This window comes from Eublepharis macularius, chromosome 13 (genome assembly GCF_028583425.1).
Source record: "Eublepharis macularius isolate TG4126 chromosome 13, MPM_Emac_v1.0, whole genome shotgun sequence".
Classification (NCBI taxonomy): domain Eukaryota; kingdom Metazoa; phylum Chordata; class Lepidosauria; order Squamata; family Eublepharidae; genus Eublepharis; species Eublepharis macularius.
The window spans coordinates 71,206,174-71,234,143 of NC_072802.1; the positions used below are offsets into that span (position 1 = coordinate 71,206,174).

General features: G+C 45.3%; 1 protein-coding gene across 1 annotated transcript; it reads left to right on the plus strand.

The window, feature by feature from the left end:
• Window positions 1-1,271: 1,271 nt before the first annotated feature.
• FSIP2 (fibrous sheath interacting protein 2) lies at window positions 1,272-27,015 on the plus strand. Its single transcript, XM_054995884.1, has 9 exons — window positions 1,272-4,087; window positions 6,539-13,695; window positions 14,349-14,612; window positions 16,359-16,595; window positions 16,912-17,021; window positions 17,480-17,508; window positions 17,786-17,841; window positions 25,203-25,269; window positions 26,601-27,015. The coding sequence occupies exons 1-9, from the start codon at window positions 1,282-1,284 to the stop codon at window positions 26,780-26,782; spliced, it is 10,908 nt and encodes a 3,635-aa protein (XP_054851859.1). The 5' UTR covers window positions 1,272-1,281; the 3' UTR covers window positions 26,783-27,015.
• The last annotated feature ends 955 nt before the right edge of the window (window positions 27,016-27,970 follow it).

The window sequence follows — 27,970 nt, forward strand, 5'->3', positions numbered from 1 at the left end:
GTCAGCATGGTGTTAGCTGTTTTTAATCCTCAAGAGCACCAGTCTGAATTGCAGGATCATGTTGCACAAGGAGAATGTGTTTTGGAAAAGCTCCTTGGGAAAAGTCCGGGTTATAAAAGAGATCTTCAAACCCAGATCCAAAACACGGTTGAAAGCATTTTAAATGAAATCCACCAGACAATACTGTGCAATTTCCCACATTCTTCATGTGGTCCTGAGAAATTCCACACGAGTGGAATAGGAGAACTCAGCATTCCTAAGACAGCCAATGACCCCACCCGAAAAACCCTTTCCAAGTCACCCATTGCTAAGTATGACGTGTCAGTGGTTTCTGATGAACTGGTTGACGTCGTTCTTGAAGATCTGCGTTCCGCTCTTGCAGCTGGCCTGAGCATGAAGGAGTCGCTCTCAGACCAACTCCAGTCTCTTGTCTATGATCTTGTTAAAAAGACAATGCAGCCCCTTGCACATCTGGCTAGCAGAGAGGCCAAGGAAGGGATTAGGGGCCATTCCGTAGACTCTGAAAAGGGCAAGCAGCAAGCCCCAGGCTGTTCAAAAGCTGAAAAGTGCTTAAGCAGAAAAATCAATCAATATGCGGCTAAACAGCTTTCAGGTTTCAAAGAGCATTCTCCTGAAAGTCTCACAAAATCCTTAGTTGACAGCATTTTCCTCAGGCTCACATCCTTTGCAGAAGAGAAACTGGTATCTGAATTGATGCATGCTGCACAGTGGAAAAAACAGCACCTGATGGAAGGGAGAGCCGTTCCAACTCATACTGTTGGGTTGTTTCCCTGGGAACCCTCAGACATCTGTGGCTCAGCCCGGCAAGGAACCAGAGATGACGAAGCAAGCAGGTACCATCAAAAAGCAAAACAGGTGGTTCAGGACTCTCAAACTAACTTAAGGCTGTGTGCTGAGAAACTGACTTGTACAATTCTTCAGTTAGTTCGAAAAGATCTGGAAGGAGAGATACTTTCTTCTCCAAAGACCCTCCCTTATAAAGACAATGCTTCAGCTCATGAAATGGTGAACAAACTCATCGCAATCTTATCTGTTCAAATAGCCTTAACAGAAAATGAAGTTCAGAAAAGGGTCCTGAAAAGGATTTTTAGGAGGCATCCATTAGGGCAGAAGTTGACCTTCCCACTGTTGACAAGAGTGGAAGATGTCCTGAATCAGGTTACCCAAAGAATAATGGGAGATTTGGAGCATTTACCTTCTTTAAATAACGATTCCCTATTTCCCAGTTTGCAGTCTAAGTCCTTGCCCTGTCATGGTGTGATGGAGACTGTTTCTCAGGTACATGCTGGCAGTGTTGCCAGTGAGATTGTTGACAGCGTACTTCATAAGATGTATTCAGTTGTCATGGATACCCTCTTTAGCTCCAGCGAATCAAAATCAGAAGTGGATAGTTCAAGCAGCAATCAAGGCCCACTACGTGCCGAGCCATCTCATCTAACAGCAGCATCAGACATCCAGAAAATGACAATAGCTCTGTCTCAACTCCAGCCCCAACCACGCACCCTGGGTGAAGAGCTGGTCCAAAGTGTTCTGAATAAAGTTGCCAGTTTCGCTGCATCCAATTTGGAAGAGATTCTTCCATTATCTGCCCATCAGAAATGGAAACCACACTGGGCCTTCCAGTGTGACATGCAAGCTGGCGATGGGCCAGTGTGCAGGCCAAGAACATTCTCAGATGATTCTGAAAGCTCTCTCATGAGTGTGAGCTTGTCCAAGTCTGACTTGACCATGTTTGCTAAAGACATTGTCAGCAAAGTTTTAGGAACCATAATAGATGAATTCAAAACTGAAGATTATCACAGAACAATACTGCGAGTCAACACTTTGTCATCAGACCAGATCTCCATAGCAAGCAACCTGGTTCATTCAGTTGTACAAGATTTGCACACTGACGATGTTCACCTTTGTCATCTTCACAAACACCCTACTTTAAGATGTTTCAAAGCAGATGAGCTTCCTCCTTCCCACATGCACTTTCACCTTGAGTCAGCAATGAAGGGTACCCGGGTGAGAGCAAAATGTATTTTTCATGATGAATTCATCTCTTACCTCAAACAAGTTCTACCCAAGGAAGGCATTCTAAAACACATATTTGAACAGCAGCCACTGACAGATGCCAGCATTCATGAAAACCTCAAAATGCTGCAGGTGACGGAGAATATTGTCAGTGAAGTTTTCATGAGAATACAGGATCTGGAGCCCTCCATTTGCCTTTTGAAGAGGACTCCAGGAGAACTCAGCGAGAGATTATTCTGCTCCAGTTTCAAAAGGGCTGAAACCCCAGGGCTCTTCCTCGGTGATTCCCAGGCAGAGATAGGCTCTGTAGCAAGAGATATTGTTGCAAATGTATTTGAAAATGTGCAGAAATGTTTGGTGCACAGTGTGCCCAATACTCCAGAAAAGGACATTTTTCTGGGGAGGAAAAACTGGGCTTTTTCCAAAGGGTCTGCAAGGGAAGTCGAACACCGATTCACCCAGCCTCAATTCCCTTTTTACAATGTCTCACTGAAAGCTTCTATGGATACAATTGACAGAATAGCCAAAGACACCGTCGAATGTGTTGTCCTCACCCTGGAGACATTCGTAGCTCGACATTTTAGAAGGGAGTTCAAATGTAACTTTTTGGAAATTGTGAAATTCCCACTAGAAAGCCTTTCTTTCACACAGCCAACACGATCTTTACATTCTCTCTCGACTGGGGTAGGAAACGGAACAGAAACATTTAGCAGTGAGATACCAGGAAGTGCCAATGAAAGAACATTGCCTCCCTTGGGATCAGCCCACAATTTCCTGGGCATTTCCAAGCTGGGCAGCGCAATCACCAAGGAGGGTATCGAAGCTGCCTTCCGGCAAGTGCAAATGCTACACTCAGAGCTGAGCGTGTATGCAAACAATGCTGTCAGCAGCATTCTGGAAATTATCAAGCGGACCCTGGACAACCAGCTCAGCCAGAAGGAAGCCACCTTGTTTTGCAGCTCCTCCGAAAGTCTTGTGCTGAGTGAGACAATAAGTGTCATGCTGGACCGATGCACCGAGAGTCTTACCGAGATCACTTCTGAATTAATGGTGGAGAACCTTCAGCTAGAAATGTCGGGTCAAGCCCTTGCAAGGGATAAAACCCCGACTCAGAATCCAGTTGCTTTGCCAAGGATGAAAAAGACATCCAGAAAGTACAGGAGGATAGACCTGAGTGACAGTTGTCCCCCAATCAACGTACCCGGAAATGTGATTCGTTTAGAGGAAGAGGAATTAAAGGAGGAAGTCCCATGTAGATTCCCTTCTGTGTTCAAGTTCTCCGAATGGGACATTCACACGGTGCCAGAGGGACACAAAGGCCTGCCCTGTTGTACATCAGCTGCCAGGACAAGAGCCACTAGATGGCATGGACTGGACAAGGGACCAAATAAATTGAAGTTGGGTTTCCTGGAAGATGATTGGCTTCCTAGACAAAGGTCTATTCCAAAGGGAAGCATTTTGGAAAAACTGTTTAATAAGACGGAAGAATCTGAAGCCATTTCCAGAGTCACAGGGCAGAGGAGCAAGGCTGATCCCACCCACTGCACGCACCTCCTGCACAGTCGGTCCTTCATGAATCCGGAGGGCACGTGCTACTCTCCCGCTTGCCCTGTGAAGCTCACCCACACGGCTGAGACGATTGTCAACACTCTTTTATCTGAGTTTGGACTGGAGAGCGATCCAGCTGGACAAGCCAGCCTTTTCGAGAAATTCAGACCACTTTCTCCGCTGAAGGAGGACCCACGGATGGAAACTTCTCTCTCATCAATGTCTGAACAGCAAACCGTGTTCAGCCGATGGGAGAAGAGAGTGACCCATTCCAGCGAGAAGACCAACCCATCGACAGAAGAGAGCTCTCTTCTCACGCAGGATGGGAGCAGCCTGCTTTCCAAGTGGGAGAGCACGCAGCCCGTCCCCAGGAGCTCCAAGAGGCACGAGGAGGCGGAGCTGCTGGCTTGTGCTCACATGCCGGCGCCTGGGGAGATCCAGCAGTTAGCAGACCATATTGTGCTGTGTGTCATCAAAGAACTGATCCTGATCACAACCAGAGGTGAATCTGGGGGCTGGAGACCTCTCGTATCACGCTGGCTCTGCAGCTGGTGTTTAGCTGGACTAGCTGATATCTCTGCATTGCTCTGGTTTGGGGAGATGCCGAGTGTCTCATAACTGTCAAATGGGTCTAATTGCTCACCTTCCTTAAATAATCCATCAGTCAGTTGCTTCTCAGCCTTCAGATGCCAACTGCCAAGTATTTATTGATTAAAATATTTCTACCCTCTCTCTTCCTTGTGGCACAAGGTGGCTTACAATTCTAAACTAAAACCATAAGTAATAAAAATAAAACCTCACTAATCTCCTCACCCCCCTGTAATATATACAACTTCCATTAAAAGCCCTAGCAAGTGAAACAGCTTTACAGCAGCTCCTAAACGCTTCCAGGGACAGCCCCCCCCTTACTTCCTCAGGAAGCTCGTCCCACAGTGTGGGAGCCAGTACTGAAAAGGACTTGGCTCTACTAGATGTCTCACAGGCAACTTTACACATGGGGAACAACCAGATGGTGGCAGTTGGTACTCAGGAGGCTGGAGCATATGGGGAGAGACGGCCCATCAAACAAGTTGAAACTTGACCCTGAAAGGCTTTATAGTTACAACAACCAGTATCTTGACTTGACCTCAAGCAAAACTGGAAGCAATGTACCAGTTTTAAAACAGGCACAATGTATTCCCATCAGCTAACTCCCGGCAAGAATCTGGCTGCTGCATTCTGAACCAGCTGCAGTTTCGAAGTTGTTCCAAGGGCAGCCCGAAGTGGAACATATTACAGTAGTCCAACTGTGAGGTTATAAAACCATGGGGTCTAAGAGAGGTGAGAGCTGGTGAACCAGATGCAGCTTGTAGAGAGCACTCGGTAGATTGTTGGCTTCTAAATCCAAATGTCTGGAAGATCTCATTCAGTGGCCTCCTATAAATATTTAAGAGCACAGGTGACAAAAATGGAATCGAGAGGCAGCCACAAGACAGGTCCCAAGCCATTGCCCCCACTCTTGTGGTGGAGCTCCAGTATCAACTCCACCTTCCCATCATAAAATAAGAATGAAATGGCCAATCATACCGAGGGCTGGAGGCAGGTCCAACATGAAGAGACAATCAGCTAGTCCATGTTTGTGTAAGCAGGTGGTTGGACCAGTGATGCCCAAAGCCAGTGACTCTCAAATAACGGTGTCAAATATTAGGTGAACATTTAGAGAATATTCAGCCCAAACTCTGTTGGCAGCTTTGGCAAGAAACCCTTTTTCATCTTGTCTGTTGTATCTTTTTCTCATAGCAAACCTCCTGGGTTCAGGCCATATCAGTAAGGTAATGAAATAAGACCCCCTGCAGTAAATGTAGGGATTTGTGCATACATTATGGAGGGGAGACTACCAAGGTCTGCAGAAAAATAAGTGTCTCTTCCTCCCTTATGAACTAGCCCATGATTTTGGAACTTCTCTGGGTGACCCAGAAGGTGGCTACTAGAGATAAGGGTTTTCCATAGAGGCACCTTGGCTACGGAACTCCCTCCTCAATCAAAATCACCAAGCTCTATCCTTTTGGGCTCTGCATGAAACCTGATTTGGTTTGCGGCTGCCGCTTCTTTCCTTGATTTGTTCTGTGCCATTTCTCATTTTGATTTCTATAGTTGTACAGAGTTTTATGGATATGTAAGCAACCTTGAGGGCTATTTTTAGTAGGGAATAATTAAGCAAAACAAATATGGATATGTGCTCTTTGAGAAACAGCGCATGATGTTGTGAAGGCTAACTGTGCAATCCTAAGAAGAGTTACTCTAGTCTAAGCCCACGGAAATCAACAGGCTTAGCCTGGAGAAACTCTTCTTAGGATTGCGCTGTAAATGATAATGGCTGAGGCTGCACAGATGCCACAAGGCAGGAGGGGGACAAGAAGTGGAGTTGGGAACTCGGCTTCCTGAGAATCGTAGCTTTTGTCCCATATTTCTAGCCCTTCTGGGTGAAAGCTCTTTTGCCACTCCAAGCACCTCCTCTCGCTCTGCCTGATGGCAGCAACACAAAGGAAGGCATTGCTTGGACTGTGAGTCTGACCCATCCCAGGCATGTTTACTGAAAATTCAGTAGCCAGAAGAGTGGCTGTACATGTTTTCCTAGTAATCTGGGTGTCAGAAAACTAGTGCCCTACAAAATGTCTTGTCCCTCTCCTTGACTAACAAAACGTTTGCAGAATGAATTACGTAATGCAATAAAAATGCAAAATGTATTTGTGAAATGCAGCATCATTTAAAAAATGAGAGAGTTTTACCTGCATGATTTTTAGAATTAGGCAGATACAGCTTTTTTGGCACAGATTTTGGATGGCTGATAATAACGGCTTGCCAAAAGGATCTCCCTGGGAGCCAATTGTCCAATTAGGACTGGGTGAAGATTTGACCAGTCGGTATAAGTGCTTGGCAAGTCCATCACTATAACCAATATTCTCTTTCGCAGATTCGTTGGAAGAGAAGGACTACGGAATTTCTGCACCATCATGGAAACAAAAGCTCCAGAAACGGATCTGGAGAAGCACATACCCATCTTCTAGCCCACAGATATCCTCGTGCCTTGGTTTGCTTTGGGAGCCTTTGACCGCTGCAGTCATTTCTAACGTTCTCTCAAACATTTCCGATGTCAAGGCAAGAAGCAGCACACAAGAGAGAAAGGACAGCTTTGAGAGCATGTTCTGTTCAGTGGACTCTTATTGTCCTGAACATGGGCTGATGGGATCAAGGAGCTCTCCCTTGAACATTGAAGATCTGGCATCCCAAATTTCCAAAGTTGTCATAGGTGTCCTGTGTGAGAAAAATATTTTGCAAGAACCTCCCAAACGGAAGGGCTTCTCAGCAAGGAAACCAAAGTACATTTACATCCCACCTCTTTGTTTGGCTGACTTTGATGATATTTATCATCCTCTGGTGAAGGAGGTTGCCACTTTGCTGTCCTTAGAGATTGAAAGGAGAAGTAAATATGGAATAGGTGGAAACACTGGAGATTTCTTGGCTCACCATCACTTCACATCTCCTCGCTTTAGCAGAAGTTCCCGGACATACGGCAAAGGTCCAAGTGACATCAGGAGAACGATGTGTCTGTCTACAATGGATCACATCTCCCACAAAACCCAGAGGCTCAGTTGCATTGTCTCTAATCTAGAACATTTCATCCATAACTTGAAAACTGAGGAGTCAAAAGATATAGTCAACAAAGTATTGCACATCATTTTTGATTCTCTGCAGCCAGGTCCATCACAGAGTGGTCTTGGTGGGCCATTTCCAAATACCAGTTCACAGACTGTTGTGCCTTATCAAAACAGAAAACTTCCAGCCAAACAATGTCTCTTACGCTCCTCAATTTGTCCTCATGCTTGTAGGCTAACAAGCAAGGCTAGCAGCAACCTGGGACTGTCTCCAAATTCTGTTCTCCTCCTTGATGTTGTTAGTGAAAAGCTTATTCAGGCCCTTTTGGAGAAATGCCTCATGACTGACAAGTTTGCCAGCACTTTTGCTTTTGATGACTTTCCTGAAGAGGAACAGATCTGTGATGACAGAGCACATGATAGTGACAGTGCAGTTGTTTCGCATTCTAGACGATGGATGGAAGATCAAGAGGTCGACTCAAACACATCCACTTTCACGTACGAGGTTAAGTATTCAGAGGAACCATGGGCAGAGGTTCAATCAGGGGCTTCTTCCTACGAATCAGCTTTGGACAACTTAGCTCACACCCTGGTTAAGCCTGTAATGACAGAGCTTTCCCTCAGCATCGAGAAGCCTAGGAGGATGAATCCCCTCTCCAAGAAGGCGGTTGGGTTCACACAGCCAATCTCTAGAAAACCACATGTACAGCATGCAAGGTATGGTAGAAGTGAGGCATGTTCCTCAATGCCAAGAGGTAGAAAACCAGAATACCGAATGCCCATTCCAGGGAGGCGTCATACACGGAAGAACGTACGGGAGAGGACCAAGCCCCTGTTGGGGTCTGCAGTACAACACAGAACATGTGCCTCCAGAGCAGCCACGCCCACTGGCAAGCTCTATGCCAGGAAGCCCTTCTCTGCTTCCTCCTTCAAGAAATCTCACCAAAGAGAAGTAGGCTATGTGAGAAGTCATCCTGACCATAGCCAGTTCCAGCCGGAATTTTCTGCAATCTATCCAGCAACATTTCTGGAGGACGTTATTTCTCAGCTCCTGGTCAGGATGTATACCTCCCTGTGCTCCAAATATGACAGTGTGTCCTGTATGGACATGCGGGAGATGAACACGTTATTTGTGAATGCACTAGTAGATGAGTTTAAGAAGGCTGGTGTTGGGCTCCTACAGCAGGCTGAAGAGAAGACCTACTTCCCGCTAGTAGACAACCAAACTATCAACAAACTAGTTGACTCTATTTTAAGTGAGTTTGGATTCCAATTGGCTACTGAAAAAGACAAAATCAGTGATGTTAATACCATGGCTGAACGGGCAGCTGAAATCATCTTGATGGAAATTCTGGATTATCAGCTGCCACCACAAGTGTGTAGGAGGTTGCCAAAGAGTGTCTACAGAAATGTAAAAGCTGGAAATATCATCCACAGAATAGAAGAGTGTTTCAGCTTTCCTAAAGCCCAAAGGCAAAAGCAGCCTCCTCCAGCATACATTACCATATTATCCCAAAAGTACTTAGAAAGGGTAATAAACCAAATCATGGCTCAGTTCTTCCCACCCTCTGACAGGGCCACCCAGAAGCTGGGCAAGTGGGAGATGTCACAAGTGGATTTTAATGACCTCTGTTCCTATATGGTCAACCAAGTGATGAGATCCATTGCAAAGCACAAAATCTGGGTTGCCAAGAAAAATGATCGATGCCGTTTACATTCAGAAAAAGAGATTCAGAGCATGGTTGATTCAGTTTATGCAAAAATCTTGAAGAAGTCTGGCTCACAGTCTTCGGTCCAGAAAGATGTGAAATGCCGAAGCACCACCCTTGTTGACAGCATCGCCAGCTTCATCATTCAAGAAATCACTCACCATCATCTCCAGACTTTTCTTTCTACAGAGGAAGATCCTTACACTAGTCATGATGCCGAAGCTTTGTCTAAGAACATTGTCAAGACCGTTCTGGATAGTGTCTGTAAACCTCCTCCGGGAATTTTTCCTGCCAAACAGTTAGAGGAAATCGTTTCTAAAGTTTTATCCAAGATTTTCTGTGGCTCTATGGTCAAGAAGGGAGGAGTCAAAGGGCAGCATGAAGCTGACCTCCCTGAGATGGCTAAAAGACTGGCCAACTCCATCAACTTACAGTTTGGCAGGGCTACAGTCATGGGGGCAAAGAAGGGAGAGGAGCCAAGTTTGGTAGTCCCTTTGATGGATGTCATGGACGACATGGTTGACTCTGTCTGCCACAACATATCAACAGAACAAGAACAAGCCTCATGTGGTGATCTTGGATCTCCAGGAGATGCGACTGCCTTGGAAACCATTAAGAACTGGATAGAGAAAGGTATCTCAGATTATCTTCTCCATCCACTCTTTTCAGGAGATTTTCTCAAGGGTTCACATTCATCACCAGTTTATAAAGATAATACAGAAAACACTGGAGAAGAGTTTGGCGAAATCCAAGAGCAACATGAGAGTAGATCTCCATTTAACACCTTCTTGTCCTCAGGATTCTTAGAAGATGTAATTACTGGACTTCTATCAAAAATCTTCTCTTCCACATCTTCCAGAGATTCTACACCAATTCAAGATGCAAAGCACCCTTCACATGCTGACATAAGAAAACTCTCCACCCAGTTGCTTGATGATGTTCGGATGAAACTTTTGAAACACAAAATTAGAGTCACTAAGGACACCCATCCAGAGCAGTATGAATTTTCGGAGGATGACGTTCAGAACATGACAGAGTCTCTGTGTGGCAAGATCTTGCAAAAAGCAGGCTCCTTGGAAGCTGTCCAGAGGGATATGAAAAACAAGAGCAACTCTCTTATCGACCGAATAGCTGGCTTTCTTATTGGAGATATCCTGAAAAAACACGTGCAGCCTTTTATACCCAGCGAAGAATCTCCTGCTTGCAACGCAGCCACCTCAAGGGATACTAAGAGTAGATTTGACATTCATAGAACTATTGTCAATCCCTTGGACCCAAAGCAAGCAACCCAAGAAATGCAAGGTGGCTCTTCCCCTAGCGTCTTCAGAGAAATTGTTTCCGGATTATTTTCAAAGATTGCTGATTCTTTATCAGACATCCCACTTCTTGACTCTAGAAAGGAATTGGAGGACACAGCTGTGAGGTTGGCCGAGTCACTTACCAAAACACTTACCAAAAGTCAGTTTAACATCCAAGAAGACCCTGAAGAGAAACAAGGCTCTTCTCTTGAGGCGAGAACACTGGTAGATCGGATGTCCCCTCACAAGGATATGCCATGTGAGGAAGACCGTGGGCATACTTCACCTCATCACAACATCACTATATCATTTGAGGAAGCTGCAGGATATTTGCTGCGTTCAGGACGTCCATCGAATTTGGCAGAAGTGAAATGTTTCCTTCAGAAAAATCTGTTTGTAGGCGAGGCTGACTCTAAGGCAAAACCTCCTGTGCCATATATGACTGTGCTTTCCTACCAAATTGTAGAGGCTATAATTGGTAGGATTTTGGGTCAAATATTCCCATCACTCTCTAGCGCTTCGGCATGCTCAGCTCAGGAAGAAGGACCGTTTGGGCCTGACTTCTACAACAGAATCGCCCAAATCAAGAAGGACACAATGGCAGCAGTTTTAAAGCAGGCCATCTGGATCAGCACTTATGGAAGTGCAAGAGAAACAAGAGTTTCTGAAGAAGCAGTGAAAAGCATGGTGGAGTCTGTGTACAGTGACCTTCTGCATGAAGTTCTCTTTCAGCAGCCCTTGCCGCAGGACAGGGAAGGCTTAAGCAAATTCTATGTAACAAAAATAGCTTGTTTCATCATGAACGAAATGTTCAAGTACCACCTGCAGTCCCTGGGTGCAGAAGAAGCATTGTCTTGCCCGAGCCCGCCTGACAAGAGCCCCCAGGCCTCCCATCTGACCATCTTTCCTTACAGCCTTTTGGAAGTTATACTTGGCCAGCTCTTGGAGAAAATTTTCTCCCCTCCAGAAAATACAGAAAAGCAGATTGACTTCTCTGACTCTAATTTCACAGAAATGGCTGCAAACCTGAAGAGCGGTGTCATCCCAGAGATTTGTGCCCATGAGATCAGGCTGGAAAACATCCCAGAGAGAATTCCAGACATGGACCGAGAAACCGAGGAAGACATTGCTAATTCGGTTTACAGCCAGATTTTACACAATTGGGAATCCCAGCATGAACTCCAGAATTCTGTCTTGAGGCAAGGGAATGCTGTTATCCTCAGAGTGGCTAGTGTGCTCATAAGAGAAATTCTCAACTACCATATCTGCCCATTTTTAAGTGGTAGTGATTCTTCTAAAAGCATATGCACCAAATGGCAAAAGGAAATGGAACCACGCCCCCATGCCACCCACTCGGCTGCCTTTTTAGAGGATGTCATTGTTGCTTTCTTTTGCCAGGTCCTGTCTTCCCCAAATATTCAGGCATACTCAAAAGATAACTGTTTATCAGAAGACAAATTGAGAGATCGAGTCATAGAACAAGTCCACACTCTAGTGCTTGCCTTTCAGCTCTCTAACGTCAAGGTGATTAATTGTGCGGAGGAATGCTCATACTTTCCAAAAGTAACTGCCGAGGAAGTGATCCAGATAAGCAACACCATTTATCAGAAGTTAATAGAAAAGTCGGGATCGGAGTTAGAGATCTTTAAAGTTTTCCAACGTAAGAGTCATAATTTAGCAGAACAACTAATCCCTTTAATGCTAAAAGAGATCTCTAGGTACCATTTCCAGCCTTTGTTTACTGGAGATACGTCTCCTTATCTGTTTTCATTTTTGCAAGCTGATTCTATCATTGACAGAGTTGAAACCATCCTACCAGATTCCACCTCCTCCAGTACTAGCTTTGGAGAGAGGTTTTCGAAGATCATACATAGAATATTTCCACTGTGGGACTCCAGTGGTTCTGATGGCCTGGAAGAACATGACCCAACTTTTGGCAAACCTGTGAAGACAACTTACTTTACAAAACATATGAAGGAACAACCAAGCTCACAGCCTCTGCAGACTGAGGGCAGAGTTGATGTTCATTCATCATCCTTTTTGAAGGACATCTTCCGCGGACTAATAAGCAAGTTTCTCTCATCAACAACAAATGCTTGCATGCCAGAAAAAAAGGGGGATGACCTAGAGCCTTTTCTTAAAAATTTGGTGGAATCCGTATTTAGGGAATTGGCAAAATCTCCAGCTAAGCTTTTGCAGGCGCCTGAAGAAGGGCACGCTTCTTCAGCTATGAGCGAAAAAGAGAGTGCTAAGATTACTCGTTTGAGGAATGAGTTTCAGGTTTGGCCGGGCAATGACAAGGTGGAAGACTGGGACTCAGGTGGTGGCCAGACTCCTGGAAAGGTGGTTGAGAGTGCTTGTGCAGGCATTCTAAGACATTCTAGCTCTGAAGCTTCGCTATATGATGATTTAACGAGCGACAATGAAGAGGTTGTTGACAGACTTGCCTGCTACATGGTGAGGGCAGTTTCCAGGTGTGACTTCGAGCCAGGTTCCGATTCTGAAGATGACTGGTCCTACTCCACTACTGCTATAAGGATGGAGTCTGACAAGATCATCCAGAAATTTCTGAGCAACATGGAGTTGGTGAAAGGCAAGAGTGAGTCCTCAGAGAGCCCAGTCCCTGTGGTATCTGTGCTTGTTTTGGAAGAGATCTTAAGCCGATTCCTAACCAAAATCCTGCTTGCACAGCATGACTTGGCATCACCTGAAGCAAAAACATTATCTAAAGCAGAAGTGAATGATATTGCTGACCAGCTGAAGACATCTGTGGAGATGCACATGTCCAAGAACAAAATCAACCTGGTGTCTGAGGACCAGCCAAATTTGCACCCAGAATATGAAGATACGGTCAACCAAGTGGTGCATTCAGTCTTCAGCAATGTCCTGGAGAAATCTGGTTCCCAGCATCAGATGTACAATGACGTGAGGAACACCAAAGTGATATTCCCAGATCAAGTGGCCAGTATGATTGTTAATGAGATCTCCAGCTGCAGCACCAGTAACCTTTGTACTGAAAACACAGAAAACAAGACAAGTAGCGCACTGGAACTGGACCGGATTGTAAGTAAAGTTATCGCTCAAATGGGCCAGCATGTGGAACCTGACAAAGAACCCTCCATGGACACAATGACAACTCTACCAGATCTGGCCCAGGAGTCTGTGGAAGAGGCGCTTCTCAAAGAAGTACCTGTCAAAATAGTCCCCTACCTTGGGGATAAGCCCCTAGAGATTGACCCACATCTCATTTCAGATCATCTGGCAGTGCTCTCCATCAAAACAGAATCACTGGAAAAGCTGAACAAGAGGTGCCGCTCGAGAACTGGAATCGGCCTTACCGAACTAAGAAAAGCATCCTTGTCAAGCAAGAGTGTCTTCAGGAACCTTGAGCATCAGAATGACAATAAAAAGAAGGAAAGACGCCCCTCCTTGGATTTTAGTGGGCACCTGGATGTGAAGCCAAGGGAGGTAAGAGCAGCCATACTGGCGCAAGCCAGGGAGTCCGTTTAACACAATAGATTGCTTGTATAATTTCCCCCCAAATCCTCTTTGTATGCAGCGCCTGCAAGACACCACCCAGAAGGGAAAGAGCTCAGCATGCAAACTCGTGCTGGGCTCCTATGTTCCGTCTCGGGTATCTCTGATAGGAAGAGCTCAGTGTCAAAAAGCAGGAAGTCCCAGATGCAGGAGACAGCTCAGCTCAGGCAGTGGATTGGGGGGGGGGGTGCGCTAGAATGGGCTACATAGTGAGGGACCCACCAGGACTGTGTCCTATGTAAGTCCCCTTGATTTGATGGACCTACAGAGCTATTGCTCACTTCTGTGAAGAAGAGCTTCTCAGATTATTGTTCCCCATGTAAATGGAGCTAATAGGAGCGGAGGCATTTGAGTTTCCATTAGTGGAGAGCCTAGGTCTCAGGGAACCCGTCTGTTGAAAAATATGTCCGTTTTGCAAGGAAAGTTCAATCTGAAGCAACAAAAACTGGCATTCGAAGAAGAACGGTGGGTTTGATTGGCACAAGAGAACGGTGCAACTGAACTGTGGATTTTCGGGTCCAAACAGTAGAGACGGGGAATTTGAAAGCCTCTTAATGGGGCCACCCTTTCCCCTTCCATTGCAGATTGTCTGCAGAAACTCCTTCCAATGCCTGATGAAGCCAGACGTCAGCAGAGTGCAGCTCCTAAAGGACGTGTCAAGCAAGGAAGACCTCATGCTCCGCCTCATTGCGCATGACATTGAAGGCAACCCGTTTACCATGCTTGACTGGGAGGCCAAAGAATCTGAGAGTGAGGAGGAGGAAGAACAAGTGCTTCAAGAGGAAACCTCCTTTTTCTTCGAGGTTCCTACTATTCCTCCGGCACAAGATGGAGGCGCAGAGCCTACAGTGAGTGTAGAGGCCAGGGGAGGGAGGGCTTTCTGCCTCACGTGGTGGGATGCCCCTTCAAGCCCAGGGGAGGGAGGGGAGTTGTTTCAATGCAGAGAGCAGAATCGGGGGGGCGGGGCGGGAGAGAAGCACAGTGAGAGTCCCGTGGAGGCGTGCAGTTAGGTCTGCGGGGGCAGAAGTGGCTGGAAAGGTAAGGCTGGGGAAGGGAAGCCCAGGAAGAGCCTGCAGAGCCGCAAAGAGGCGGCGGAACAAGCAGGAGCAGGAAGGAGATGCAGAGGAGTCTGAGCTCAGTGGCACAGCTGGGGCCTCGGGAAGGCCTCCCAAGTCCGGGGCAAAGGGGGGGGGCCCTCCTCCGGAATCCCCACTCCCAGGGCTGCTTTTAAGTACACAGAACGTTGGCACATTCAAGGCACTGGGTAGTTCAGTGGGTAATATTTGAGGATGATTCATAATTCACAAACAACCATGAGTGCGGGCAAATGGGCCTTCTGTTTGGCAGGGGAAGCCACTGCCCTGAAGATCAAAGGAGAAAGGCTTTATCTGCTCATCTTACCAAGGCACTGGGGGCCTCCATGTTGTATGACCCCAGGGGAGTTTGCCCCTCCCTCTGCACCCCTGGGGAGACTGCTGGCTTAGCCAACGGATAGTCCCTCCCTGGCCCATTTCTAGGGAGAGCGTTAAGGGTTGCTAACAGTGGCCTGGGAAATCCTGGAGAATTTGGGGCGGGGATTTGAGGAGGGATTTCACCTAGAAATACTCTATGGTATACCATAGAGTCTGCTCTCTGAAGCTGCCACTTTCCCCAGGGGAACTGTCTGGAGATCAGGCGTAACTTCGGGAAATCCCAAGGCCCCACCTGGAAGGCCGGGACCCTAGCAGAGAGGGACAGTACGGGAGATGGTGGAGTCCAGTCCTCAAGCAGCTGGGCTGGGGCAGAGGCATCTCCAGGCAGAAGGGTTTGGCTCTACTGCTTGAAGTTCCTCCTTGCCCCCCTTAAGCCCCTTTCTTTGCCTTGCTCACGCGGTAGTGCCGTTTTTATACCAGAAGTTTACCAGGAAAATGCTGGCAGAGTGCCTGTGCAGCAGTTAGGACACAACTGATTAATAAAAGTGTTGTTGACAAACTAAACAGCTGGATAGAAAGAGAAGAAATAAACTAGCTGCCTTGATAGATGAGGAAGTTCTAGAGAATTCTCAGATGAATGAGTTTATCCTGAGAGTAGCGTTCTGCAGACAGACAAGGAGAAAAACCCTTACGATGATGAAGGTACCCCCCACCCCGTCCTGCTTAACTAGAGCTTCCTGCCCCTGCAGAATATTCTTCCTTTCTTCCTTCTACACAAGATGTTGCTATACTGCAACAAACAACACTCCTCTTTGTTTAAATTAAAATTGTCTGTATGTGTCCCATGTGAGGGGGACACATACAGACATACCTCCCAGGGGTATGCATTTAATAAAGCAGGTAAACTTTTACTGTGCTGCTTATGAGGTTTTCGTTTCATTCGGTACCGACATGTATCTCAACTCCTTCACCTCTGCCAGGGATGCAATTTGCGGTCATGGTAAATTTCCCCATGGAAGCTCTTAATGTTGTCATATGGGCACTTTGGGAACTGTGCAGTTGGACAGCAGCATGTAAGTGGAAACGTCACATCAAGCACTGCAGGATTCACCTGCAGCCTCCACCTGTGGGGCCATTCTGAGCCGCTTCTCTTCTTGTCTCCTCCCCCCTCCCCCCACCCAGAAAGCTGCCACTGAATCTGTGAATCTGCCCAAGACCTCAAGCAGCATCACCCAGAAGAAGAGCCTTTCCCTGAGCAAATGCTGCCCGGCTTTGAGCTTGTCCAGCTCCACCACGGAGGCTGCACTCCGAAAAAAGAGCGAATTCTGCCCCACAAATATTCCTCAGATTGAGATTACTGCCATGGCCTCAGGGCATCACATACCACCTCTTGAGCCTGCCCAATCCAGGTCAGACAAGGTAAGCCAAAGGAAGCCAGAGGTGGAGGACCAAAGGCTGTCCTTAGAAACTGCTGAGAGCAGGTCGACCGGCCTTCTCACAGTGCGTCACATCACAGAGTCATCTGGCCGTTGATGGCCTTCCGTTTTCCCCACAAATGCTTAATTGAGCTTTGCTTTCAGGAAAGTGGACTGTGACATTGTTAACACTAATGGAAATGGTGGGGGAGGGGTCCCGAGTTCCAGGGCTGTAGGTCCCCAGCACCTCTGCCTGTATGTACCGACCAAAGCCTCAGCTGCTGAGATGTTGCAGCTAAGCAAGGCCCTTCCTTTTCCAGGCTCTGAAAGTAGCTGCCGCAGCCTCTCCATCTGCCAAAAACGTCAGCAAGAGCGTGGCTGGTGCACCCTTGGACACTGAGCAGCCACCACCTGCAACGAGAACAGACGGGTAAGGACCAGACAGCGTCACTTGTTCGGGGCACATGCTCCTTTGGGACAGCCTCCTTCCAGGGATCGTAGCACTTGCTCAGAACTGCAGCCCTTCCTGAGGCACGCCCCCCTCGAGTGGTTCCCTGCTGGTCATTGTGGGGCTCTGGGGGGCACACGCTGCAGGGCTCAGGCGGGTGCAGGATTTAAGAAGCAGCCAGAGGAGGCTTTTCACTGGCCCGGTCAGTCTGGCATTGCACGTTGTGCCGTGACTGTTAACACCAGAGGGTCAACCACTGGCGCGATCAGCTGGAGAGCAATAACCCTCCGGGCTGTTGCTTTGGTGTGTCTCCTCCTGCTTGCTGACTGTGAATCAAAGGAGGAGGAAGGGGGCAGAGAGAACAGTGAGCAGCAGCGGCAATGAAGTGGGGTGGGGGAACGTGCCCCGTTTTAATCGGTGCCTCTCTTTCCCTTTCCCAGGGAGCCAGAAGAACAGACACTGGAAAAAGGTTTGGTGCAATCTCAGTACTTCCCTAAAAAATGGCTCTTTGTGTCATGTAAAGAGCAGCAGCCCGCCCTGGAGCCCAGGGCGGGGCAGGTGTGCACAGAGACTCCTTGGGCTTTTCAGTAAAGGGAGCTGGGCCACGTGCACAAGGGATCCACGAGCTGCTTCCCTACTCCCCCCATCTCCCCTCCCCCTTCCCAAGAAACAGGGCAGCAGAGACTCTTTCGGTTGCTCTGGTCTTGGTTAACGATGTGGCTTTTTCTCTCATACTGTTCCTTCAGCTGTGGTGGGCATGCACCTCTGCCGTGACACAGAAGAAACTTCAGGGGCGGTTGAGGTAAATAGATACTGACATGCATAGCAAAAGTGGGTGCATATGGGGCAGAGGGAGAAAGAGTGAGTGAATTAGCTCAGCTTAGTTTAGCTTAGCTTAATTTAGTTTAGCGTATTTTATCAGAGTCTACCCAGTCAGGAATGCATGAACCACATACAGGAAAAAAAACCTCCACTAGCAACTCAGTTGTGCAAATATAGAACTTACATTTATTGAGGTAGTTCCATTTCTCGTAGAAGTGTGAAAGCCCTAGCTAGAAACCACCTGTCCCTGTTGCTGGCCTGCTGGTCCAGCATCATGCATGCATGAAGGTATGCCCATGGCTCCATGAGGAGAGAGCTGTGCGTGTGGCTCCTTGGAAAGCAGGAGAGAGAGAGGACAAAAAAGGACGCACGCAGGATGAGAGGAGCCAGAGAGGCGTTCCCCCTTGAGACAGAGGGAGGCACCCTGCTCCTCAGGAGGGCAACACAGGCACACACAGAGAAATACAGCGCCTCTCTTGCAATGTCCAGCCCTGTGGAGTGGCGTCTGTTCCCATCTCTGCGCTGCTGCTGTTAGGAAAAGGTGCCTTAGCTGGCCATGGACTTTCCCAACAGGAGGATGTTCAACTAGGGCAACATTTCCCCAGTATTACCGTGGTGCTATTAGAGCAGACCGGTAAATGGACCATGAGTGGAGAAACAACCTAAAATCTTGTGTGGAGTTTATCAAGTGGATATAAACGGTGACAATAGTGTGTAAGATTCAGAAACGGTCGAGTTCTGAGGTAAAAGTGGAGTGATTTGACCTCCAGGAATGACTTTTTTAAGAGCTACAGAGCTGCAGGTCTCCGGGGAGGCAGCCAGGTGTGGAGCTGCTGCTGTGACTGAATCAAGGGAGCAATTCTCTGCCGCACTTTCAGGGGTTCTCTTCATATTTATGAAAAGGAGAGGAATCCAAACTGGCCACAAACGACCAGTTGGTTCACGGGCAGTCTCTCCATTCTCATGTGTGCAGTCAATGCAGGTTACTGGGGGGAGCAACAGGATGGGGGGGGGCGACTTCCTGTTTGGGATCCATGGAGGTCTAACGCAGCTCCACTTGCGGAGCTGACCGGACTGCCGTTTTAACCGGCCGGCGGGGTGAAAATAGCCCGCGGCCGACTGCTCTCAGGCGGGGAGCAGGCAAAGAACGCTCAAGACCCTAGGGTGAGCTAGATCTCGGACGAGGGGGGGCTCTATACAACGAGTCTCCCCCCGATCCTTGAGGTCCCACCTTGCGACGGGTCGGCTATAATCTCTGCGGCAGTTTTGGGGCCAATTCGGCTGGCATAAGACCTACATACCCAAGCATCGATTGGGGGAAGAAGCTGAGAGGAGAACTTAAAATCGAAACAGCGATTACAACCCGAGAAAAGTGAAGAGAAGGTAAAGATCATTATCTTCTGAGACGGGACAGATTGATAAAAACAGAGAGGAAAAAAAGTAGATTTTTAAACTGCAACAGACTAGTGAAAAGGAGGGGAAGACTCGGCAGGAATTGAATTTAAAAAGAGACTAAGTTTAAAGAAGTTATTAAAGAAATGGGACTATTGTTTTGAATACCTGTGGCTTTGGAGCTGTGAGAAAAAGACACCATCGCGAGATCTGCTGTGGGAAGACGGGAGACAGGAAGTGCGTAATAACAATAGAGTGGCTGGAGAGAAGCGGCCCTTGCTGGAGGGCAGGAAGTAGGGAATCGCCATTTTTGAAAGGGGAAGGGTCGCGGCTTCAGCGGAAGAGGAAGTAGGCCATCTTGGATTACAAAATCATAGAGAAACCATAGAGAAAAGACGCCCGACATTTTGGACTCTTTAAAATTTAATTTCTATAAGAAGACCGGGACATTTAAAATAGAAAAACGTTAAATTTTACGCCACGGAGTTAAGGAAGAGAGCGGATTCGTGGGAGCGAGCTAAAGCAAGCCCCACGATGTCAAAAAAAGAGTGGCAATCGGCAATAGAAAACCTGGATAAAAACCTGGACAAAAAACTTTTAGATATGATTAAAGAACTTAAGGACACGAAATTGGAGCTGATAAAAGAGGTTAAAGAGGTTACACAGACAGTAAAATCGGAGCTGTCAGAAGTGAAAAAAGGTATGGAAACAATACGAAGTGAATTACAAGGAACGCAGCAGAGAGTTAAAACAGTAGAAGACGCGATGGAGAATTTAGCAGACACGCAACAAACAGAGATGAGATTGGTGAAGGGGAGAATGTCAGTTGCAGAAACTAAACATATGGAGAAGCAGCTACGTTTTCGTGGCTTGCCAGAAGTGGAAGGAAAGTCAGCGCAAGAACAGATGACTGAGGTGTTGGCTGAGTACCTGGGGAAGGAGGAGGAGGAAGTTGTGGCTATCCTAGATGTGGCATACCGTGTGAATTCGAGAATAGCAACCCAGAGGAAACTACCAAGAGATGTGATTGTGCAGTTTACAACACGAAATATGAAAGAGAGGATTGTGACAAAACAGTTTCAAGATCCATTGGAGATTGATGGCAAGACGATTATTATAATGAAGGAACTGCCCAGATCAGTGTTACTGGACCGGAAAAAATATAAAGTGCTAATTCAGATTTTGAAGGACATGAAAATCAGGTACAGATGGGAGTTACCGGAAGGAGTGTCCTTTGAGTTTGGAGGGGCCAAAAAACGCATCAGATCTGAGCGAGAGATGGAGCGATTTATTAAGGACAATGAAAAAGACTTACCAACAAGATCATGAGTATGGAGTGTAAAGTATTATCTTGGAATGTAAATGGACTAAACTCACCGAATAAGAGGAAAAATACTTTTCACTGGCTACTAAAACAAAAATGTGACATTGTTTGTTTGCAAGAGACCCATATCAGAAAGCAGGATGTAAAATATTTAAAATCTGGAAAATTGGGCAAAGAATATGTAGCGGCCTCCAACAAGAAAAAAAGAGGAGTGGTGTTGTACATAAAAGAGGAGCTACAGCCAAAATTTGTTATGAGAGATGTGGAAGCTAGATTTGTAGCAGTGGAATGTATTTGGAATTTAAAGAGAGTGTTGGTAGTCGGACTTTATGCACCTAACGGTGCAAAAGAAAGCTTCTTTGAGGATTTAAGGAAGCATTTAGACGATCTTGCATACGACCAGATAATTCTTGCTGGAGACTTCAATGGAGTGACAGACTTGGAACTAGACAAAAAGACTACAACGGCACAAAAGAAAAGAGGACTATTACCAAAGCTTTTTTTTGAGTTGATTCAACAAGAGACTCTTGAAGATGTATGGAGGAGAGAATATCCTAAAAGCAGACAGTTTACTTTTTATTCTGCAAGGCATTCTACATTATCAAGAATTGATATGATCTGGGCCTCAAAAGACTTAGCATTATGGACTAAGGAGGTAGAAATAATGCCTATGGTAGGCTCAGATCACAACCCAATTATGTGGAAATTTGGAAAAAAGAGAAAAAGGAAAGCATGGAGAATAAATGAGGACTTGTTACAGGAAAGAGAGAATATGGAAATACTGAGAAGAGAGACAAAGTTTTTTATACAATACAACGTGAATAAAGAAGTACCAACCAATAAAGTTTGGGATGCTTACAAGGCGGTTGTAAGGGGCATACTAATGGACTTAAATGGTAGAGCAAGAAAGAAGAAAGAGGAGAAAAGACAAGAGATTGAGGAGAAAATAAAAGCCAAAGAAATACAGCTAAAAAAGAGACCAGGGAAAAAGAAGGTATACCAGGAAATTAAAATACTTCAAGAACAGCTAACAGCAATGAGCAATAAAGAATTGGAGTGGAATCTCAAAAGACTGAATCAAAAAGCGTTTGAGGGTGCTAATAAACCTGGGAAGTACCTGGCATGGCAATTGAAGAAGAAAAGGGAAAAGAAGATAATAAATAAAATTTGCGAAGATAACAAAACGTATTTGGAGCAGGCTACCATTAGTAGAGCCTTTTATAAATTTTACGCTAAGCTGTATAATAAAAAAGAAGTAAACAAAGAATCAATAGCGTCATATTTGGAGAAAACCAAACTTCCAGAAATCTCGGAAGCTTGGAGAAATAAGTTGAATAGTGAAGTAACTGACGAGGAAATAAGTAAGGCAATACAATCTGCAAATCTAGGAAAGGCGCCAGGGCCAGATGGACTTACGGCTAAATTCTATAAGACAATGGCTAATGAACTGGCACCATTCCTAAAAGAGGTGATGAATGGGGTTTTAAGGGATCAAAGGATTCCAGAAACTTGGAGTGAAGCGAATATATCATTGATCCCAAAAGAGGGCCAAGACCTGACTAATGTGAAAAATTATAGACCTATATCGCTACTCAACAATGACTATAAAATTTTTGCGAAGATATTGGCGGAGAGATTGAAGGGGTGGCTCTCGGAAGTCATAGAGGAGGAACAAGCAGGCTTTTTGCCAGACAGACAAATAAGAGACAACTTAAGGACAGTGATCAATGCTATTGAATATTATGACAAGCGTTGTGACAAAGAGGTTGGTTTCTTCTTTGTTGACGCTGAAAAAGCGTTTGACAATTTAAACTGGGACTTTATGTTTGCCACTATGGAAAAGCTACAATTGGGAGAAAGATTCATCAGAGCAATTAAGGAAATTTATAGAGACCAGACTGCAGCAATTGTGGTGAATGATGAATTGACCAAGAAATTGACGATAAGTAAAGGAACAAGACAAGGTTGCCCGTTATCTCCATTGTTGTTCATTTTAGCATTGGAGATTCTGATGATACAAATACGTCAAGATGATGAAATTCGTGGAATAAAAATAAAGGACTATTCATATAAGGTCAGAGCATTTGCGGATGACATAATGTTAATTGTAGAGGACCCATTGGAGAACATGCCAAGAGTGATAGATAAGATCAAGGAGTTTGGAGACTTGGCAGGTTTCTTCATTAACAAAAAGAAGTCAAAGATATTATGCAAAAATATGACTAAGCAGAAACAACAATTGTTAATGGAAACAACGGATTGTGAAGTAACAAGTAAAGTGAAATATTTGGGAGTCGAATTAACTGCAAAGAACATAGATCTATTCAAAAACAATTATGAAAAACTATGGACTCAGATAGAGAGAGACTTGATTAAATGGAATAGATTGAATTTGTCATGGTTGGGCAGGATTGCAGCAGTTAAGATGAATGTGTTACCAAGAGTAATGTTTTTGCTACAGACAATACCAATCATCAGAGACTCCAAACAATTTGAAAAATGGCAGAGGAAAATATCAGATTTTGTTTGGGCAGGCAAGAAGCCTCGAGTGAAAGTGAAAGTTTTACAAGATGCAAAGGAAAGAGGCGGAATGCAACTGCCCAATCTGAGACTTTATCATGATGCAATCTGCCTAGTTTGGTTGAAAGAATGGATGACATTAAAGAACAAGAAACTATTAGCCCTAGAGGGATATAAAAAAATATTTGGATGGCATGCATATTTATGGCATGACAAAGTAAAGGTCAACTCGATGTTCCTGCATCACTTTGTTCGGAGAAGTCTATACATAATCTGGAAGAAGTACAGAATTTATCTACAAGAAGGAACCCCTTTGTGGGTGGTTCCATATGAGGTGATAGACCCGAGAGCTGTTGATAATGAACAACAATGTTTAACGTATAAAGAAATAACTAAAACTGAAGCATCCAAACTTAGAATAAAGACACAAGAGGAACTATCACCTAACTACGATTGGTTCCAGTATAGACAGATCAGAGACTTATATAATTCGGACTCTGTAAAGGGAGGTATACGAATAGAGAATTCGGAACTAGAGCAGACCCTTCTTAAAGAAGATAAGAAAAGAATATCCAAGGTATACCAAGTACTGTTGAAGTGGTATACCGAGGATGAGATAGTTAAAACACAAATGGTGAAATGGGCTATAAACTTTAATAAAGAAATAACAATGGAGGCATGGGAATACTTGTGGAAAACTACAATGAAGACAACGACATGTATTAATATCAAAGAGAACATTTATAAAATGATCTATCGTTGGTACATGACACCAAAGAAGATTGCGCTAGGGAATTTGAATACTTCTAATAAATGCTGGAAATGTAAGAAGCATGAGGGCTCCCTCTATCATATGTGGTGGTCGTGTGAGGTAGCCAGGCAGTACTGGGGGGAAATAATAAGAGAAATGAGTGAAATTTTACAATTTCAAATTAATAAGAACCCAGAACTCCTGCTACTGAACTTGGGAATGGAGGGAATTCCAGCCCAACACAGGACGTTGATATTTTATATGACAGCAGCAGCTAGACTTTTGTATGCGCAAAAATGGAAAGTACAAGAAGTGCCAACTATTGAAGATTGGACTTACAAATTGCTGTATATGGCTGAAATGGATAAGATGACAAGAAAATTGAGAGATCTGGACTCAGGGCAGTTCAACACAGACTGGGAGAAGCTGAAACAATACCTGGAGAAGAAATGGGAGGTGGGAGGAAAACTGTGGCAGTTTGAGAACTACTGAAGTATTGAAGTAGAGGGGGGAGACTTTACCGGGGGGAGAAGAGATAAATGTGAATTAATAAGCAGTCAGATTAATAGATTGACATATATATAGATATATATAGGTTAACAAACAGAACATAGAGAAAATAATTAATTATAAGGACTAAATATAAGGAGCGATTAACTAACAATATTTTCTTTTTTTTCTGACAAGTTTTGTACCAAACTGAATGTCTGAAGATATAGATGGGTCAAATTGATTGACTACGTGAGGAGAGATATATAGAACTATTATAAAAAGATAGAATGAGTAATATATATAGAGAATAAGTCAAATTGTTTGATATAAACGAATGTATGATCTATATGGTTTATGATATATAGAAATATCTGAAATTGAAAAATTGGGATAAATTGTTTATCTAAGATGGAAACAAAGACTTACAGTTTGGGCATATAATGTTAAAAATAGTTAAGGATGTACTGCTTAGAATAATGGAGAATATACATTTGTTTTAGATAGAGGAAGCTAATAAAAGTAAGGGAAAGGGGACAAAGGGTTGGAAAGCTGTTGGAAGTCAACAAAAAGGGGGGGGAAAGGGAGGGGGTTAGAGATGAAAAAATTGGGGAAAATTGAATGTAAATGTGGAAATAATGGATTCTAACCCAATAAAAATTTTTCAAAAAAAAAAAAGGATGGGGGGGGGGCAATCCGGCCTCTCTTGTGGCCTTTCTGGAGGCATCCGGTCTGCCACTCCAGGAAACAAGACCCTGGACCCCCTTTTGCTTGATCCATCACGGCTTGCCTCACGTGGCCACGGCCATAACGGATTCCGTGTAAAGCAGGTTTGTGGCTGTGCTGATTTTTCATTCTTCTGCAGATCACTTCTGTCTATCGGGACCAAAACTTTCACGAGTCTTCGTCAGAAGAGGAGGAAGAGGAGGAAGGTATGTCCTGTGATCCACTTCCACCTATACCGTTGGGAGTTGGCGGGCATCTCCATGCTTTTACTGCACGCAAGAGGCAGGCTATGCCGAGTGAGCAACGTAGGCGGGGAGTGCCGACTGCCCTGGAGCAACCACCACCACCCCCTGCTTGTTCCAGCCATTCTCATACTGCATGAGGACAGACCTGTGCACTCTGGGAAAGCTGTGTATGTGCTGTGGGGGGGGGGCAAATTAATGACACAAGGAACCCCTTGCGTGAGCCCAAAGCAAAAAGGCAGGGTCCCCTGCATGAGCCACTGTCCCTCCATTCCAATGAGACTCTTCTGGGTATGGAGAGTTTTTGCCACAATTTGTATCTGCTGTGACTGGAGCACCCAAGGACCCCCACTGCAGAAATACAGCTCCATGACCCACCCTTGGGGAAGTGTGTCTGTCAGCTCTCTGGATGATTTAACACCTCCTTTGAATTGGGAAATGCATCCAGAATAAAGATTCATAAACACTGGGAGGGACCAGAATTCTCTGACGTGAGAAATTTTCTCCTGCATGAGTTAAACTAACCCAGTTTGGGTTTGTATATCAATTGTTCTCAACTCTGAAATTTAGGAAACATTTTCTTCATGTGCACTAAAATCAGCACTGTACACCCGGAAGGAAGTGGGTGGGGAACCCGCTTTTATGGCTCTGTAGCCACATGGGCTTTAAAACCAGAACAGAAGTGAAGTGGCACATTCTTCATGTTAGGGCCAAACTACAGGCACATTGGGACGGCCAAGATTGGATCTCCTGAAGGGTGTCTGACACTAAATGAAGCAGTAAGAGCATGTTTCTGGCCCTCAAGCCAGAACCCTGACATTCTGGTGCCATTTTCCTGATCTGGCTGAAATACCCCTCCAGTCTTATTTGTGGGCACTGGCAATCAGTAATTGAAATGTGTCCAAGCTGCTTAATCTAGAATATTGCTACTGTTTTAGATGGTTTCATTTATACAGTTGAGCCTTGGAGGCAGGGTTAACTTTTTAAAAGGAATAAATAAGCAACCAAATCAAGCACAGCTGCAGAAAATGATAATAATAATATGTGATTAAATACTGCCCTTTAGGACAACTTAACACTCACTCAGAGCGATTTACAACATGTGGTGTTATTATCCTCACGACAATCACCCTGTGAGGTGGATGGGGCTGAGAGAGCTCTGAGAAAGTTGTGACTGACCCAAAGTCACCCAGCTGGTTTCAAGTGGAGGAGTGGAGAATCAAACCTGGCTCTCCAGATTAGAGTCCTGCCGCTCTTAACCAACTACACTAAACTGGGTCTCTGTTCCTCAGTAGATCAGGCAGAGGCAGGAACCAACCCCATGACCGCCTCCAACTCAGAGACAGTCACCATCCCTCGACAACGATCTTCCAGATTTGAGAAGATCTCCAACGCGCTTTCCAGAGTGTTCTCACGAACATCAGCGAGCAGCCTCAATACCCCTAAACCAGACAAAGAAAAAACGGACAAGGCCTGAACTAGAAAGACTATTTTATATATTGGACAGAATAAATATTTTCCTCAGAAGTAGAGGCTCCTGTCCTTTCTTGTGGATTCAGACCAACCACTGGGCTGGTGAGGGGTGGCAGGTTGTATGAATAGTTAAGCGTTGAGAACTAAGCGTTGAGAACTACCTCTGAGATGCACCACCCTTATTGTTCATCTGAATCCACCCCCTTCAGGGATACTTCTCCTATGCTTTAGCTGGGTAGCCTTGTTGGTCTGCAGTAGAATAGCAGGATTTTGGCCCAGTGGCACCTTGGAGACCAACATTCCCTTCTTCAGATACCTGAAGAAGGGAGCTCTGATTCTTAAAAGCATACACTCTGAAAGTCTTGTCGGTTCCTATGGTGCCACTGGACTCCTTTCCTGCTAGTCACATATGCTGAGTTTTCTATATGAGTTTCCTACTCACATGCAAGGCATTTGTGTGTGTTTATTTATCCATTATCAGAGGTAACCGCCAGGGGCCTGAAACAGAGACTCCGGTGTGGCATGAGAGCGCATGTCCAATTCCTTAATCAGAACCGGGTCCCATTTCAGAATTTCACTGCAAGTGGAGCAGGCTTCAGTCTGTTTGCTTTCCACAAAGAGAACCACTCCTCGGGGTCTTGACATTTTTCACAGTGGGTACCATCAGCCAAAGCCGTGACTTCCGTTGGAGTATAGCAACTTCTTGTGTACAAAGAAAAGATCCTGCGTGGGCAGAAAACTCTAGTAAGACAGAACTGTAGGAGGAGTACCTTCTTTCCAGTAAAGGGTTTTCTCCTTGTCTGTCTGCAGAATGCTACTCTCAGGGTAATCTCCTTTTTCTGAAACCCCTTTGAATACGCTCTCAAGTAGCAAAGGCAGCTATTTATTTCTATTCTTTCCTATCCAGTTTGTCAGATCTATTGATAAAGCTTTTGTTAATCAGATCAGTGTCCTGACTGCTGCATAGGCACTATGCCACCACATCCCAGACTGCAGACTGAGGGGCTCAGCTCACAATGCCCTTGAGATTAATGGCATTTTGAAGTTTGATAGGGATACAGTCACAGGGATACAGCAGAAAGTGCCCTGGATTTGAATGACTAAAAAGCCACAGAATTGCCAGACCTCTGATCTTATCCCCCATGTTATTCAATCTCTATGTAAAGCTTTTAGGAGAAATAATTTGTAGCTT

What these genes read in the sequence shown, in the direction of transcription:
- FSIP2 (XM_054995884.1), top strand. Translation starts at nt 1,282, where the DNA reads ATGGAGACTGTTTCTCAGGTACATGCTGGCAGTGTTGCCAGTGAGATT. An exon ending in CCTGCAACGAGAACAGACGG is followed by an intron (nt 17,022 to 17,479) that starts GTAAGGACCAGA and finishes TCCCTTTCCCAG; the next exon opens with GGAGCCAGAAGAACAGACAC. An exon ending in AGAGGAGGAAGAGGAGGAAG is followed by an intron (nt 25,270 to 26,600) that starts GTATGTCCTGTG and finishes GTTCCTCAGTAG; the next exon opens with ATCAGGCAGAGGCAGGAACC.